The sequence below is a fragment of the Agelaius tricolor genome, unplaced genomic scaffold (genome assembly GCF_023055355.1).
Source record: "Agelaius tricolor isolate 1412-34295 unplaced genomic scaffold, bAgeTri1.0.p SCAF_33, whole genome shotgun sequence".
Classification (NCBI taxonomy): Eukaryota; Metazoa; Chordata; class Aves; order Passeriformes; family Icteridae; genus Agelaius; species Agelaius tricolor.
The window spans coordinates 2256151-2273484 of NW_027269293.1; the positions used below are offsets into that span (position 1 = coordinate 2256151).

The 17334-nt window shown below is 67.1% G+C and overlaps 1 protein-coding gene across 3 annotated transcripts; it reads right to left on the bottom strand.

Moving 5' to 3' along the window:
- Nucleotides 1-318: 318 nt before the first annotated feature.
- On the bottom strand, nucleotides 319-13060 carry MIDN (midnolin). 3 transcript variants are annotated; one of them, XM_071451732.1, is made up of 8 exons: nucleotides 11120-11579; nucleotides 10798-11023; nucleotides 9723-9810; nucleotides 9360-9422; nucleotides 4437-4823; nucleotides 3836-3968; nucleotides 3412-3714; nucleotides 319-1804 (listed from the first exon to the last, which is right to left on the bottom strand). In XM_071451732.1, exons 2-8 carry the CDS (start codon nucleotides 11013-11015, stop codon nucleotides 1539-1541), a joined length of 1458 nt encoding a protein of 485 aa, XP_071307833.1. In that variant the 5' UTR covers nucleotides 11016-11023; nucleotides 11120-11579; the 3' UTR covers nucleotides 319-1538. The 3 variants fall into 3 exon arrangements, with proteins under 3 accessions (XP_071307833.1, XP_071307832.1, XP_071307831.1); XM_071451731.1 differs by lacking the exon at nucleotides 11120-11579 and adding an exon at nucleotides 12924-13060 and having other exon boundaries at nucleotides 320-1804; XM_071451730.1 differs by having other exon boundaries at nucleotides 320-1804; nucleotides 10798-11578.
- Nucleotides 13061-17334: the final 4274 nt, after the last annotated feature.

The window sequence follows — 17334 nt, forward strand, 5'->3', positions numbered from 1 at the left end:
CATGAGTGAGATGGTGCTGACACACAGCCCCAGAGCCACCCCACCCCATCACCTTCCCCGGGGCAAGGACAGGTGGGGAAACTGAGGCACGGCCACATTTATGGCCACCAACCCCCCACCCCGGCCTGCAGCCACCCCGGTGTGACGCAGGAAGGAGGGAGGGAGGGAGCTGGCAGGGAGCTGGCACTCATGGCCAGCCCGGCTGGTGCAACCGGCCCAGCTCCTCTGGGCAGTGGCCAGGGGGATGAGACTGGGAGCACCGAGTCTGAGAGCACCCACAGGTTGGGGTCTGGCACCCAGAGAGTGCTGAAAACACCACAAGGAGACCCCAGACCTGTTCCCCTGCCAGGGAGGATGGGGGGCATCACTGCCCTCCTTCCTCCTGAGGTACACACAGGTGGGTGCTGAGCAGGTATGTGCATAGGTACAGGGCATGTGTGGCTGTGCCATGTCCCTCTGACACTGCTGGGGTGCCCCAAGCAGCTCCTGTCACCCCACACCGACACCAGACACGATTGCATCCAGACTGCCCAAATTTATTTCAAAAATAAAAAATAAAATATTAAAGACCGAAAAAGCCTTGCTCTTCCCTCCCCGCCCCCCTTTCCCCAAAACACACACACAAAAAAAAAAAAAAAAAAAAGACTTTTACAGACAAAAAAGACAAAAAACACATCACGTGGGGGCTCTATTTGCACAGATCCTGACGGAAAAAAATCCAAGTCGGACGAGAAAAAGGATCCTACGGCCTATGAAGACTATGTCAGTATTGGCTCAGTCGGGTCATTAATGTCTATAAATACCGGCCCTGCAGCCGGGACCGAGTTTGGGGTTATTTATTCAGGGGTTTTTTTCTTTTTTTTTTCTTCTTTTTTTTTTTTTTTTTTTTTAAGTTAAAAAAGAAAAAAAAAATCCAACCACCCAAGCGACGGGTGGGAAGGAGTCCAGGGACTCGGAAGTTGGGCTCGGCCGCGGAGGGAAGGTGCCTTGGCTTCTCCCTCCCCAAACAAAATGAACACCCCCCAAAAAACAAAGCCCCCCCCACCCCCGTCCCCCCTCCCCAGGCTGCGGCGGTGGGGCCCAGGCACACACGTCCCCCCGGGGGGGCCCAGCCCCACAGCCGAGCAATGCTACATATAGAAGGGAAGGAAAACAAACGGCCCCCAAACCGGGGGGGGCTCCAGCACCTCCGAGAGAGACTTCATCTCCTCCTGCCTGCACCGGGCTGGGGTGGCACAAGGTGGGGCCGGAGCCCACCCGGCTTTGCCCCTCTTCACAGCAAAGCAGCAGCTTCCATACACCCCAGGACCCCCCAGCTGGGGAGGCTGCAAGGAGGGGGCGGCTCCTGCTGCTCTTCCCCATCACCCCAAACCCAAACGAGCAGGGGGATGGGGGGCTCCCCCTAACACGCAGGTCGGCCCAACGCGTCCGGTCGCGGCAAATCTGGAGGAGCCCCGGCCCGCGACGCCAGCGCTGCCTCCCCAGAGCGGGGCCAGCCAGTGGGACCCCCCGGCACAGTCCCCCGGGGCCCTGGCTCTCTATGCTACGACAAACTCGGATTTCATCTCGGCCTTGACCTCCGGCTTCCAGACCGAGTCCTCGAAGTCCAGGTCCAGGCTGCCCTCGCTGCTGGAGACGCTGCTGTTGCTGTTGGTGCGGCCGGCCTTGCGGTTGGGCACCCAGTGGTAGGGAGCCCTGGCGTCCCGCCGCGCCTTCCGCCGCAGCCGCTTCTGCTGCAGCAGCAGCTGCAGCCGCTCCACCTTGCAGCGCGTCGCCCGGTTCTCCGTCTGCCGCAGCCGGTCCCCTGCAAGGGAAAACGGGAAAGGGGTCACGGGGAGCTGCCATGGGGGGACATGCCAGCCCCCAGCTAGCCCCGTGTGGCACGGACATGTGGGTGTCCCCTATAATGGCAGAGGATGGTCATGGTGGGGTGCCCTGATCCACAGCCCAGCAGGTAGATCCCAATGGCAGGTAGATCCCAATGGACACCCCCTAACGCCCTCCAAAAGGGGAAAGGGGGTCACAGGGAGCTGCTATCGGGGGACATGGCAGCCCCCAGCTAGCCCTGTGTGGCACGGACATGTGGGTGTCCCCTATAATGGCAGAGGATGGTCATGGTGGGGTGCCCTGATCCACAGCGCAGCAGGTAGATCCCAATGGCACAGGTAAATGGACACCCCCTAAAGCAGGTGCCCTCCAAAGAAAGGGGGTCACGGGGGGCTGCCGTGAGGGGACATGCCAGCTCCATGTGGCACGGACATGTGGATGTCCCTGTAGCAAGCAGGGTGTCCCCTATAATGGAGGAGGATGGGTCATGGTGGGGTGCCCTGATCCACAGCCCAGCAGTTAGATCCCAATGGCACAGGCACCTGGACACCCCCTAAAGCAGGTGCCCTCCAAAAGGGGAAAGGGGGTCATGGAGGTCTGCTATGGGGGGACATGGCAGCCCCATGTGGCACTGACATGTGGATGTCCCTGTAGCAGGAATGGAGGAGGATGGGTCATGAGGGGTGCCCTGATCCACAGCCCAGCAGGTAGCCCCCAATGGCACACACCCCTAGGGCAGGTGCCCTCCAAAATGAAAAGGCTGAGGGTGTCCTAACCCACATACTGGGGGGATCACGGAGACCCCCATGGCACAGTCCCTTGGATACCCCAAAAATAGGGTGCCCACCACAGCACCAGCCTCATCCCCAGTGGCCTACAGCCATTTTTTGGGGTGCAGGGTTCCCACCACAACACCCCCTCTCTATCCCCCTGGATGGATGGGGGGCAGCCCTGGAGGACCCGGTCACACCAGCAGGGGCTGGAGCCAGCATGGAGCCACTCCCTGTGGGGACCTGGACCACCCCTAGCCAGGAAAGAAGGAAGAACAAACCCTGAGGGGGCTGAGCCAGCATTGGTGGTTTCACTTCTTTCCTCTAAGCAAATCACAGGGGGTCTGCTATGGGTGCCTGCGACACCTTCCGGCCCCAGGGCTCACAGGTGTGCACCCAAAAATGCCAGGGGAGCCGCTGCCATGCTCTGGCCAGGCCCACCTTCACCCCCAGTGTGGGGAGATGGGGTTGGAAAGAGGGAGCCAGAGTCTGCGTGACCCCAAAACCTCTGCCCACACAGCGGGGACAGGCCCTGAGCTCCCGGGGCAGCACGGACACCACAGCCACCTGCCACTCCCCCACACCCTCACCCACACAGGGACGCTTTGTCCCCACAGGGTTTGGCAGAGATGACAATGCAGGGTGGGTGGGGGGACCTCCCTGAGTCCCCAGAGGTGCTGATTGTCCCTGAACACGCGACCCTCCTGACTGACACCTGTCAATCATCCAGTTCCCAGCCCCTTTCTGCTCATCCCAGCCATGGACCAGGGACCCCCCAAGAGGTCACACCCCAACCGAGGGCAGCCAGACTCACCACTGGGCTTGCACATCCGGATCTGGCTTTGGCACTGGACGACGGGGTGCAGGGTGGGGGCGGCGGCCGCCGGCAGCGGCTCTGAGGTAGTTTTGGTGGCGAGGTCTGGAGAGGCAGGCGGCGAGGAGGAGGAAGAAGAGGAGGAGGAGGAGAACTGCGTCTGGCAGCGGAGCTGTGTCAGGGACTGGGGCATGCCCTGGTAGTGTCTCGTGGCGCTGAGGAGGTCGTTGAGGATCTGCAGGATGGTGCCGATGTCCCGCCGCGGCCGCCCGCTGCTGTCCTGGCAGTTGGGGTGCAAAGTGCCTGGAGGGGGGGGGGAAGAAGTGAGTGAGTGTGAGACAAGCAGCCCCCCCCAAGACCCACAGCCCCGTTGCCCCCAGCATCCCCCCAGAGCCCCCTGGCAGTTCAGGGGGGCAGCACGTACCGGAGAAGGTCCCTGAGAAGACCCCAGGCGCGTGGTTGACAAAGCTCTCGATGACCGCCCCGGGCTTGCGGGATCGGGCCGAGGGAGCTGGGCTGCTGCCCGGGGAGCTGCTGCTGCGGGAGCCACAGTCCACCTGCGAGGGGAGAAACACAGGATCAGCCTCAGGGTAGGGGTGTCTGGTGGGGGACACAACCCTGCTCCTCCTGACCTTCTGCCACCCCACAAAAAGCCAGGTCAGGAGAGCCCAGACAGGGAGGTGTGGCAGGCAATGGTGCCAGTTCTCCTGGCATGCAAGGAGCCACCCTGGGGGTCACAACAGGAGCCCTAACCCTGCTGTGCTGTGCAAAGGGGAAAGGGAAGCAACAGCAGCAGCTCCTGTCCACCCATGAGGACAGGCAAGGTGTGAGGACAGGCAGGGTAAGAGCTTGGGTTACAGCCTGTCCTTGAGCCCCTCCCTGGGACCTGGGGACATCCTGGAGGCCAAGCTGGGGACAACCCATTTCCACACATGAGGAAACCGAGGCAGGGCCAGGCTGAGCTGGAAAAGCCGCAGCTTTACCCCCCCCTTTCCCAAAGGCCCCAGGACATGCCCCAGCCTCACCTCCGAGCAGGAGGAGACCACGCTGCTGTTCACCGTCTGCGTGCTGGCCCCGTGCGACCGGAACATCCCGGCGGTGACAGGAGCGGCGTGAGGGGCGTTACAGTACACAGGGGGGGCCGGCGGGGTGGGCGTGGGGCTGGGGGCCGGGCTCTGCTGGCACGAGGGCACCACGGGGATGCGGGCGAAGCCGGAGCCGCCGGCACCGTGCAGCGTCCGGCAGTGGGGGCTGGCGCCGGCCCCCGCCTCGCCCCGGCTGGCGATGAGGTGTCGGTGCTGGAGCTGCCCCGTGCTCTGCTGAGCCGCCAGCTGCAGCTGCACGAACATCATGTGGTCACCCACACGCAGGGCCAGGGTCAGCGGGGACCGGCCCGACAAGAAGTCGTTGACCTGGAGAGAGAGAGAGAGAGAGAAGGGATCCTCGTCAGCTGTGGCACAAGCGGTGGGGTGGGGGTGGTGGTTGCCCCCATGGTGCTGTAGGTTGCCCCTACAGGTTTCCCTTGGCTATAGGGATGGGTCACTGGGGCACAGAAGGGCTGACCCCCTTTCACAGCCCTTCCCAGGCCCTCACCCGTGCCAGGCTGGCAGACGAGCCCAGCTGCCGTCCCCACGCGACCCCAGCCCGGTGCCAGCTCCGTCAGCTGATGATGCCGGGGGGTGTTTTTCCTCCTTCTGCCCTTCCTGCCCTTTATTCCCCACCACTGAGTGGCCGTGCCTGGCTGCCCTCCCCGGCGGGCAGGGACGGGCAGGGGCCGCAGCTGGGACTGCCCAGAGCTGCACACTCAGCCAAAGGCCAGCACGGGAGGGGTGTCCCCCCCTTGCCCAGCTCGAGGGGGTGCCCTGCTGGCACAGGGAGAAGAGAAGGGGGCAGGTGAGGACATGCCGGGTCCCTGCATGCCCACCATTGTGACTCAGGCCGTGCAGAGCCCACCTGCCCTCCTCCCTCCCCTCCTCAAGGCAGCTGGGGTGGGGGACAGGGCCTGCCCAGCCCGGAGGCTCCGGCAGGTGATGGAGCAGCTGCAGCGTGGAGACAAGAGCCAGGGCCTGACCCTCCCCAGGCTGCAGCTGTGGGGGGCCCCCAATGCCCAACACCTGTCACCCCCCAGCTCACACCCCTCAGCCTTCCCCCAGGCGCATAAATCACTTGGCAGCTGTGCCAGGGAACAGGGGAGGCCCCCCCCAAGCACTGCCCCACATTCTCGGGGAGGCTGGGACAGCCATAACCACCATGAGTCCCCCCTTGCCCTCATGTGTGCTGCAGGGGGGGCTGTGCCTCTCACCTCTGCCAGCCCAGACGGGTTAATGGGGACAATGCCCCCCCTTTCCACCGCACACCCCCCTCGCTATTCTAGGGCACAGCTTTCCCAGCCTGTCACGTGCAGCTCCTGCTATCACCCACCCACATCCCACGGCACCTTTGGGGTCCCCAGCGGGGGTGCTGGGCCCCCCCTGTCCCCAGCTCTGCAGAGCAGGGCCCCCCCAGCCCCGGCCCCGCTCCCCCACGCCCCGCTGCCGCGGAGGCCGCTTCTGAGAAGCCGTGGGAAAAGCAGCTTTAAAAATACCAGCAGCAAAGCCCCGAGCGTGTCAGGCGGAGGCTGCAGAGGAAGGGGTGGGCGGGAAGGAGACGCTGCAGCTCTGGACACGGAGGTTACGGGGCAAGGGGGCGGGAGGGGACGGCAGGCGGGCGTGCACAGGGGCACACGTGTGCACACGCGTGTGCGTGCACAGAGAGCACCTGGCCCCGTCCTGCCTCAGTTTCCCACCCCATAGGGCCTGGATGGCCCAATGCCAGGCTGGCAGCCCCATCCTCACTGCTCGGTCCCATCCCAGCTCTGGCCCATGCATGGAGTCCCCCACAGCTGCTCAGCCACCCCAGCCCTGCTGCTGCTCTCTGAGCCACTCTAAGGGGTTCAACATCAGGCTGGACTCCAAGCACCATTCACCAAAGTGTGGGACGGGGTCCCAGCTGGGTCCTGCTCTCACTGAGCTCCTGAGCGGGCTCTTTCTCTTTCACAGCCCCATCCCAGCCCCGGCTCTGCACCCAGGTGTGCCCGGGGGAGCCCCGTGCACCTCCCCGGGGCCCCTTGACGTCAGCCGGCCCCGCGGCCGCCTCCCGCTCCCTCTGAGTCACCCCTGCCCTGCCTGACCCCTCTGCCAGCGCCGGCAGAAACCAGAGCACCCCAACCCGGCCAGGCCCGCGCTGCCGACGCTTCCCAGCAGCAGCACCACCACCACTACCACGAACACCCCTCCATCCATCCGTCCATCCATCCATCCCCCCCAACACACGGGGGTCCCACGCCCGCCGGCTGCCCTCCCCCCCTCCCCGGGGCACGGAGCCCGCCCGGTCCCCGCGGCGCCCCAGCCCCGGGGCTCCCAGCAGCCGCCCCCACGCCGCTGCCAACCTCCCCCCCCGGCGAAACCAGCCCGCTCCAATGCAAACACGTCCCACCCAGCCGCCCGCTCGGCCGCCCACGCCGGGAGGACCCCGTCCCTCCCAGCCGGCTCCGCCGCGGGGGCCGGGACAGCCTCGCCGAGGGGGCTGAAGCCACCGAGCCCCCCCAAAGTCCCGCACTTAGGGGTCCCCTGGGATTCTGCCAAGCCCTGCGGGGCTCAGCTGCACGGTACCGGGCTCGGGGCCCCGCGGGGATGGGGCAAGTGTCTCCCAGCTGCTTCTGAGAAACGCCGATGAGTCAGAGAACGCCGCATTCCCGCCTCGCTCCGACGCCTGGCCCCGCGTCACCCCGGCCCGCAGCACCACGCACCCCCCGGGCCCCCAACTCTGGAGCTGCCCCCGAGGAGCCCCTGCCCCGATGGGGTGGGCAGCACCCCCAAACAGGCACGAGGAAACCATCCTAGGAGACCCAGATTGGCAAAGGCAAGGATGAGGAGGGGGAGCAGGAATTTCCCCCCTCACAAGCCCCTGAAGGAATTGCCCCCCAAGCCCCTGCAGGGCACAGCTGGGCCCTCCCCATGCAGCCACCTGTGTTGTGTCTGTGCCAAGGGGGGGGACAGAGGGACAGAGCCCCCCTGGCCGCGTTCCCCCAGCCCTGGAAGATCAGGATGTGTCATCCCCCTCCTCTGTTCCTCCCCACCCTCAGCTCTCCCGGGCAGAGAGGACTGGGGGAAGGAAGAGCCGGCAGTGGGACCCAACGCCTGCCTGCCATCCCTGGAAAGCGGGGGCAGCCGTGTGTGTGGGGAGGGAGGAAGGAAGTGCAGGAGCATTTCCAGGAAGCCCCCGTGCCCGGCAGTCACTTCCCCAAAGGCTGGGGAGGGGGTGGCAGCGCCCCGGCCCCCCCCCCCCCGACCGCCCCCAGAGGAAGCGGCTCAGCTCTCCCCGTGCTCCGGAGGCTGCGTGACGCAGGCAGAGCCCAGCAAAGCATGAATGGGAGGAGTGGTTTCCTGCCCCCCCGCCGCCCCCCAGGTGCTGGCGGTTCCTCCTGCTCAGCCCTGGCTTCCTGAATCACCAACCGGAGGAACCTGCGGTGGGCAGGGAGCTGCGGAGCCGCTTCCCGCAGCCGCTGCCAGACCGTAGCCCACCCGCCCACCCTCCTACCTCACTGTGCTTGCTCTGGGGAGGGGGCCACAGCCCTGTGCAAAGGGGGTACCCTGAGCTCCACAGGCTCCTGGCTCCCCAGTCCACCCCACACCTCGCTGGCCACAGCAGAGCAGAGCTGTGCAGCCCCAGCAGAAATATCTGCAGCTCTGAGGCCAGGATGTGCACTGTGACCTGCCAGGCCAGGCTGGCAGAACCAGCCCCCTCCCACAGCTCTGCAGCCCGGCTGGGACGGGGCAACCCCTCCATGGGACCCCAGCAGCTTCTGGCACTGGGGATCCACCAAGGCTCCAGCCCAAGCTTAGCCCCCCACATGGGGTTAAAGCAGCTCCCAAAAGTCAAGGTCACCCCGGGCAGCCAAGGGCACTGCGGGTCCCTGCAGGCAGGGCAGCCCAGCCCTTGCCACACGCCCACAGCAGTGCCCCACCAGCCTCTTCTCTGAGCCCTGGCACCACACGGGGCTCAGCCCCTTCCCAGAATTCAGGTGATAAAAACGCTCAAAAAAACCCCAACCCTTCAAAAACCAGAGCTGCAGCACCGGCCAGAAAAAGGAAGGAAAGAGTTTCACAGAGCAGTAACAGAGACAGAAAACAAAGGAGCGGGGCCTGCACGGCTGGGGGTAAATTCCACCTTGGCGGCAGGAGCCGGCGGCTGCGCGCGCACCCACGGCTCACCCACGGCTCTCCCAGCCTGGGAACGCTTCCACCCCGCCACCGAGACCCCCCAGCAGCGAGGACATCCCACCCCCTCCAACAGCTCCACAGCAATTCAGCCACAGCCCCACCAACGCCGCCCACTTGGCCTCTTCCTCGCCCCGGCACAAGGGACAAGGAGGGGGTCAGAGCGCCCCAGCACAGCCAATCTGCACCCCAAGGACGGCTCCAAGGAAAGCAGGGAGATCCCTTTGGGCGCTGGGCCAGGCTCTGCAGCCCCACGAGCTCCCGGCGTGGTCCTGCCAGCCTCTTTTACACCCAGCCCAGCTGTGGGGCAGATGGCAGCCCGCTCCCTGCACCCCATTGTGGGCATTTGGGGGGAGCTGCAGCCCCACACCCCCGGGCAGGGCCCTGAGCCGCCCGGCTCTGCCACCAACCTGCGGCGTGACCTTGAGTGAGTCACTTCACCTCCCCGGCTCCCTCCCGGCTTGTTTGGGCTGCCGGCGTGGGACCTCCCCGAGCCCGGCGCTGCTCTGGGTGACGGTGCCCGCCCCGGGCACCACCCTCAGCACTCCCAGCCCTGCTGGAGGTGAAACCTCAGCGAGGAACCAACGCCAAAGCTTTTGGGAGGGGAAGCAAAGCGAGGCCGCAGCTGTCCTTCCTCCCCACCCACCCTCTGCCTTTGTCTCCATCCTGCCCCGGCATCCAGCCCCTCACCTGAGTTTCAGTTAAGCTTTCCAGAGCTTGCATCACCGACTGTTCTGGCCTGGACGCCTGGGACTGGAAAAAAAAAAGGAGGAGGGGGGGGGATTAACGTTACAAATGCAGCAAAGGAGGGGGCGTCCGCAGCAGGAGGGAGGGATGACATGTCACTTCCACTATTTCTACACAAGCCCTGAGAAAGGAGTGAAATACTAAACCTGCTGCCGTGCCCAACCCAGCGCTGCCTCCTCAGCAAGAGCTGGGGCAGCAGAGCCGCGGGGCTGCCAGCACATCACATCCTCATCCTTGCCCGGGGCTTTAATAATAGACAGGGACGAGTGGGAGGGATGGAGGGAGCAGCAGGAAAAGGCCACTCACCATCAAGCCGGCCTCCACGGTGGGCACCAGTGTCAGCTTGCTGCCTTCCACGACCCCCAGGTCCTGCAGTTTGCCAGAGCTGAGGCGGCTGTGGGAGGAGATGCCAAAAGCAGGGTCAGTGCAGGTCGGGCAGCTCCCCCAGAGGGGGACACCAGCTGCAAGTCTGGCTGCTCCCAGGGGACCAGCAGCCCCCCAAGCACCCCCACCTCAAGAATTCCCAGCTTTCACAGGCAGGAGGGAACCCTGGCACCCCACTGCTCCCAGGGGAGCTCACGGTGTGGGGCAGCCCTGCCCTGGGCACGGGGCAGTGCTGAGGGATCAGAGAGGAGCTGAGCTGCGGGCAGGGGAGGGGTGGGAGCACAGGGTTCATGGCGCAGGAAACCTGGCGCTTAGGGAGAAGTTGGGACCGGTGTAGGTGGGGGAGGCAGCGCTGGGAACATGCTCCCCCAGCCCCGCAGATGGATGCGGTGTCCCCGTGTGTCCCCCCCCCCCATGCTTCTCCCCTGATCCGGGACTCTCCAAGTTACTCCGGGCCCGACCCCACGCGGGCCCCGCTCCACGCGGGGGGTGCGCAGCCCCTCGGCCCGGGCCCCCGGCAGACAAAGGCTCCCCCGCCGCCCCCGGCGCTGGGGGCTCAGGGGGGGCGGCCGGGCCGCGCCGCCGCCGGGGCTGAGCCCAGAACAAAGGGCCGGGGCACGGCCGGGCCCCGCCGCCCACAAAGGAGCCCCGGCAGGGCCGGGCGAGGGGGCGGCGGCCGCGCTCCCGGCCCGGCCCGGCGCCCCCCTCCCTCCTTCCCTCCGCCCCGGAGCCCCCCCCCCTCCCTCCTTCCCTCCCTCCGGCCCGGCCCCCGCTCGCCCCCGCCGCGGCCCCCCGGGCTGCCCCCCCCCCCCCCCCCCCCGCCCCGCACAGGAATGGGGCCGGGAAGGGGGAGGGGGCGGGAGCCTTTGTGCGGTGCCGAGCCCGGTGCGAGGGGGCCGCCCCCGCGCCCAGCCCCGCTCTGGAGGGCTGGGGACCCCGGGCCTCCCGAGCCGCGCCGAGCCCCCCCCGTGCCAAGCCGAGCCGAGCCGTGCCGTACCTCTCTTTGTGCAGCAGCGCCAGACGCTCCTTGGGCACCTTGAGGCGCTGGGACAGCCGTCGCTTCAGCCCCTCCACCGTCTCCTCGGCGGGCACCGAGAGCTCATAGCGGGTGCCGGTGGTGGTGTGGATGTAGAGGTTCATGGGGGGTTCGGGTGGCCCCACCTCGCAGGCGGGAGCCCCGCGGCTGCAGCTCCTGGCGCCGGGCTGCGGGTCCATCCGCCGACCTGCGGGGGCAGCGGCGGTCGGTGTCGGGGGGCGGCGGGGGGATCGGACAAAGGAGGGAGCCGGGCCCGCTCCGCCACACGCCCGGCGGGACCTACGGGAGCTCCGGCTACGCGCTGAGGCCTCGGGCGGGGGCCGGGAGGAGGCGGCGGGCGGCTAGGAGGGGGGTCCCCAAGCAGGGCTGCACCGGCCGTGCCCTCCGCAGCCCAGGCGGAGAAAAAATAATATATATATATATATATAAAAAATAAAAAAAATATAAAATCTCCCGTTCTCGCCCCGCTCCGGTGGCTGCCGCGGGAAGGGGGGGGTGGTGGAAGCGGCGCTGCCTGCTCCTGCCTGCCGCCTCCTTTCTTTCTGCTCGCCGCCGCTCTGTGCTCTCGGTGCGGGGCGTCTGGGGGCGGGGTGAGGCCCGAGGCCGCGGCGAGGGGCGGGGAGGCCGCCTCGCTCCCCCTTCTCTGGGGCCGGACCCGCCGAACCGGCCGCCGCTCGCGCTGCCGTGGGAGCACCGGGGGGGGAGGGAAGTTACAATGTAGCAACGTCCCGGGGGGCGGGGCCTCGCCCTCATTCACTCCGGCTCCTCCGGCGGCCGCGGGCCAATGGGAGCTCGCCGAGAGCCCAGACATCCGCGGCGGCGGCCAATGGGAGGCGGGCGCAGCTTCCCCACGTGGCCCGGTGGGCGGGGCGGTCCGGCCGGATTCCTCCCGCCCACGCGGCCGCGCAGGCCCCGCCCCGGCCCCGCCCCCCGCGCGCCCTCGCGCCGCGCCTGGAGCCATTCATAATCCCGGCGCACAACAAAGGGGCGCGGGGGGCTCGGGGGTCCGCTCCGGCTCGGTTCCGGTAATGCCGGGCCGCCTCTCGCCGGGGAGCCCGTGGGCTTGGCGTGCGAGGCGCCACGGAGGGGTGGACGCGGGACATAGGCAGGCGCCGGCCCGGAGCGCCGCGGCGGGGGCGGTGAGCGGCCCCCGCACCGGAGGAGGCCGCGGCGGAAGGTGACTGCCCGCGGGGCCGGGCGGGAGCTGGAGCCCCCGGAGCCGAGTGACGCCGGGACATAGAGGCGGAAAGGGCGGGGGGGGCGGGGGGAACACGCACAGTCACCCGCGGCCGGTCACACCCGCCCGGTCGCACGCACCCGCCCGGTCACCCTCCCGGTGACGCCGTTACAGCTACGGGGAACTGTCCCGGTGAGGGGTTAAGCCCCCTCTACCCCCCCCCAGCACGCTCTTGCCCCCCCAGTCCCGCAGTTGCAACCTCCGCCCCAGCGGCCCCAGCCCCGCCTGGCGGCTCCCGGGGAGTGGAACGGACACCCCGCAGCCCCGGGGCCCCGTCCCGGCACCCACGGGGGGGTTGGGGGGGGGCGGGCTATGAGTCAGCAAAGCGCGGGCGCCCTCTGCCGGTCCCGCCGCGCCTCCTGAGCCCGGGGGGGCCGCGGGGGCCGCACCGGCGGCGCGCCGGGGAGCCCTTACCGGCACACCGGGCTGGCCCTTACCGAGCGACCGGGCGGTGCGCCCCAAATCCGCTGCTCGCCCACCGGCTTGGAGAGGCCCTGCCCGGGGAGCCCCCCCCTCACAGAACACCGGGTCTTGGGAGCGAGGAGCCGCTCCCCGGGACGCGGCGGGAGCACCGGGGTTCCGGCAGCTGGAGCGGGGAGAACCGATCCCGGTCCCGCTCCCCGGAGGGAGGCAAAGCTCCAGGTGACCGAGGACACGGAGGGTCCCTGAGGGTGAGCAGAGCTCCCGAACAACCGAAGAGGGGCTCTGCCGTGCGTCCCCTCGGGAGCCCCGGGGAAGTGGGGCCACCCCGCCCGCTCCAGGGAAAGCAACCGAGAGATCGCGGTCCCGGTCCGCGGATCCCCCCCGCAGCCCGACCCGAGCCCCAGCAGCCCGGCGCGGCTCCACTCACCGAGCGCGGCCCCGCGGATCCCGGCGCGGCGGGAGCTCAGCTGCCTCCGGTGGCAGGAAGAGGGAGAAAGACCCCAGAAACGTCCCGGGGGGAGGTGGCGGTGGGTGCGGTGTCACCTCCTGAGCGCTGCAGCCGGTCCGAGCGCAGCCCTGACGCGGAGCTGCCGGGGAGGTGCCCGAAGTTTTATCCCGCACCGCCCGGGGTGGAGCCTGGCGGGGGCAGGGACCGGTCTGGCCTCGGCAACGGCCCCGGCAACGGCCACGGCCCCTGCCCCGGCCGTACCCGCACCTGCTCCCGCGGGGGGTCCCGCTCTTTGCCCCAGGGTCTCAGTTCTGAACGGGGGTCCCAGCCCTTACCCCCTTCGTTTCGGATCCCGCTGCTGGGATCCCGACTCGCCGTCCTCTAATCTCGGTATCAGCCCACCGGGGGCGTCTCAGCCCCTGCCGGGGTCCAGGCAGGCACGGCAGGGGCGAGCTGCCCTCCACGGGTCGTGGGGAGGGGACAGATCGGACACCTCTCCCCCTCTGCGTGCCCCGTGGGTCAAAGTCAGCCCGTGGGCAGGGAATGGATGGGCTGAGCTCTCCTCGGGAGCCAAGCGTCAAAGCTGCTGCCCGTGGAGACTCTCTGATGTCTAATAACAAGGCTGGACCATTCCTGCCCCAGGGATTCCCTCTGCCCAACCACGCACTTCCCAGCAGGGACACAGACTTAGCCCTACAGGGCTTTAAAGCAAGGGACAAACGGGTGGTGGGCACCAGTTCCGGAGTGCCCTGGGTGCCAAGGGGCAGAAGCTGCTTCCTCCCGGGCCAGCGCCACCCCGTGCACACAGGGAAGGTGCTGGGGAAATGCTGCCGTGACCTCAGGCTGCCTTGCCGGGTCTCTCCTTCGCAGACAATGCCCTGGCACACCAAGACACAAAGCAGCTGGAGGGGGGGATCTGGCGGCCAGTCCGCAGCGGGAAGACCCGACCCGTGAGGCTGCAGGAGCCAAGGGGGGACTCTCTGAATCCCCAAAATTCTGCTGCTGTGTCCCTCCCGCCCGGCGTCCCCTGGGGCGGGTGCAGATGGCTGGGAGGGAGCGAGGCCACTCGTGCAAGGCAGAGACCGGGCTTGGGAGGGAGCCTTTGTCGCACAGCCCACGGCCCCCCGCCCGCCCCAGCCCCCTCCAAGCTCTCGGGGGGGAGATGAGCTCAGGCGGCTCCGACTCCGGCTCCTGCCATTGTTGTCCCTGGGAGAGGGGCCGGGGCAGGGATGCGCCATTGTTCTCCCCGGGCCTGCGAAGCCGCCCCTAGGGGGGCCACATCCCCAGCTGGCCGTGCGGGGCCAGGCCCTGGAGCAGCGAGGAGAGGGGACAGCCAGGGCCACAGGTTTGGCCCTGCCACAGCTCAGGCTTGTGCACCAGGAGGGGACAAGGTGTCACACCAGAGCCACTCCTGCAGGGAGCAGGGTCTGCTCCCAGCTCTGATCCGTGGGGAAGAACAAGGGAACCAGAGCCACTCCTGCAGGGATCAGGGTCTGCTCCCAGCCCTGATCCGTGGGGAGGGACAAGGGCACATTGTGGCCATGGCTGGGAGTGCGGCCTGCTCGGGTTCTTTGGCAAAGCAGCCACGGCCCAAGGGCAGAGCATCTCCCCACATCCCGGCAGCCCTGAAGAGCCCCTTTCCCAGTCGCCACCCTCCTCACACGGCTCCATCTCCTTCCTGGGAGGAAGCTCATCTCCTCTGGCAATCCCATGACTCCAGGAGCTGGTGCTTTAGGAAGTGTGCGCACATTTCAGCATGGTTGAAGGTATCTGGAGCCTCCAGAGACACAAGCTGGGAGATCCCAGGATTCCCAGCAGCCTGGATTTTGTGTGTTTAGTTTATTGTGTTGCCCTGGGAATAAATCGTTAAAGATTACAGGCAGACTTGGGCATAATTGCTGCACGGCATCCGAGGCTCCTGCGTCTCCAGAGGGAGCGTTCTCCAAACCCCGCACGGCTGAGCAGCTCGGGGAGAGACGATCCGACGAGCAAATACCTACACAAATCCTGCTGCAGGCCACACGCAGCTCCCGCAATCCTCTTAGCTAACCTGGGCCCTGGGATTAGCCCCCGCCCAGGCTCACGCAGCCGGGAGGGCGGCGCGGCCACGGGGTGGACGAGAGGGGCTTACCCGGGTCCCGCCGGGACAGGGACGCTTCCCACGGGCCCTGGTGGCACGGCAGAGCCAGGGCAGGACCGTGGTGGTGTTGGCTCCTTTGTGTCTTGCCGGCCCCAGCTCCGGCTGGGAGCCCCGAATCTTTTGGAGGTTGGTTCTTGGAAGTTTTCTCCCTCGAAGGAAGGGAATTCCCAGCCCTCTTTCTTCGGGGAAATCCCCCACCAGCCCCCGGGCAGCAGCTTCTCTCTTTTCTCTCTCTTTCCACACCCCCCCCAACCTTTTGGGCTGGATTCTTGGCTGATTCCACAGCTTTGGCAAACGGGGGATTTTTATCGCAAGTCTCTGCATTCCACTCGCAGGCGCGGGGTCATGGGATTAGGGCAGAGCTGACTCCGGCTCCGGAGCAGACAGAGGAGGGGAGAGGAGGGCAGAGGAGGCGTTTCTCACTCCTGTGGCTGCAGAAGAAGCCGGGCTGCAGCCTGGGGGAACCCAGGTGGGACGGGGATCCTTTTCCTCCGCCTGGGGAGAGGAGGGGAGCGATTCCGTGGTTTCCAAGGGGCTCCCAGCCCCGCTGGGGCCTCGCACGGAGCTGCAGCAGCCAGTGGGAGCTGGGAGCGTTCCCACGGGCGCGGGGCCAGCGGCCGGGATCGTGCGGGGCACACCCGGCAGGAGGGTGCAGCCCAACCACGGCACCTCCACCCGCCCAGCCCAGCCCACCGGGGCACCGGCGGTGGGAGCGGTGCTGAGAGGGGTCCCGGGGGTCCCCCGAGCCCCGCTCAGCCTCGCTCACGGTGGCAGCGGTGACTCAGCCTCCAGGCGTGCTCAGGTGAGCCAGCGCTGCTGCCGCGAGTGAGGAGTCGCTGATTCCACCCTCCCGACACAACGCCGGGCACGGACCCCCCGGCGGAGCCCCCCAGGCCTGCGGGCTCGGGGTGGCCTCGGGACGGGCGCGGATGTCCTTGGGCAGGACGGCGGTGCCTGTGCCGGTGACGCTGGCGGGGCTGTAAACACCCAGGCGTGTCCTTAGAAACACACAACCGGCTCTGTGTGTTCCCAGCTCTCGGGGACGTGTCCTGGTGGCCTTTGGCAGAGTGTCCAGGCGTCACAGCCTGGGGACACTCCAGCTGCCAGCCCCATGCAGCCAAAGCCCTGCTTGGCCTTGCTTGCCGTGCCCTGGCTCTGGGGCACCCCACACTTGCAGGGCTCTGCCCCCCGCCCTGGCCTCGGGCCTGGAGAGTCTCAGGGGTGAAATCACCCCTGGAGTGACTCAGGGGTGGGCATACAGTGAGCAGGGGGACCCCAGCACAGGCCAGACCTCAGGGTGACTCAGCTGAGGCTGGGGGGAGTCACCAGAGGCCCTCACCCACCTGGCCACGGGCCCGGGAAGGATGGCGAATCCCTCTGGATTTAGCAGCACCCAGGTGTGCAGCCATACTTGGCTGTGCTGGGCCGTGGCCCTGCTGCCATGAGGTCAGCCCTGGCTATTCTGGGCTCTTTGAGCTCACGGGCCCCTTCAGGACGCTGAACTCCAGCTCCTGCTCCCATCCCAGTGGCTCCCAGCCCCCGGCCTCGCTGCCTCCCTTCCCGTGGCCCCCTCAGCTGGGGGCAGGCAGAGCTGTGGGCCCCAGCCCTGCTTCAGCCTGCAGTTGTGATGGGATGAGCAGGGGGAACCGTGGACCCCATTCCTGGCCATCTCCTGTCCTGCTTCATGCCCCAGCTCTGCCTCTGTCCCTCTTCCTCAGCCTGTCCCCAGCCCTGTGCTGGTGTGGCAATTTTGGCAATGGCAGAATTGGGGTTAGGAGAGGTCCTGGGGTCCTCCACCATGGGCACACGCTGCCAGCTTGTGCCCACCCTCCCCTGGGCATGGCCCTCACGGTCCCCTGAGACCCCCCCAGAGCTGCTGTGCCTGGGGAGCCCTGGAAACACAGGCAGGAAATTGTCAAGGTGAGAAGGGGGACCCAGGGCACAGACCCCCTGCCCAGTGTGGCCAAGAGGCAGCAGAGCCCTGATCCCCCACTCCTCCCGTGCCCCCTGTGCCCCCTGACCCCCCACACCCCTCCCTCAGAGCCAGAGGCTGTTTCCCAGACGCTGCCACATTTCTTGGTTTGTTTTAAATCCTGGCTCCAGGAGTCAGCCGACAGCTCAGCTGCTGCTGGTGGTGTTATTATTGTTGTTATTATCATTATTATTATTATTATTATTATTATAAATGCTTAAGCGAGTTGCCAGCCTTGGGGAGGGGAAGGATTCAGGATTTCGGGAGCCTCCTTGGAT

Coding starts and splice junctions, on each gene's coding strand:
- MIDN (XM_071451732.1), bottom strand. CDS start 11,015: ATGGACCCGCAGCCCGGCGCCAGGAGCTGCAGCCGCGGGGCTCCCGCC. Junction 9,811..10,797: donor GCGCTGCTGCACAAAGAGAG/GTACGGCACGGC, acceptor CTCCTCCCACAG/CCGCCTCAGCTCTGGCAAAC. Junction 3,715..3,835: donor CTTCTCAGGGACCTTCTCCG/GTACGTGCTGCC, acceptor CCCCCCCTCCAG/GCACTTTGCACCCCAACTGC.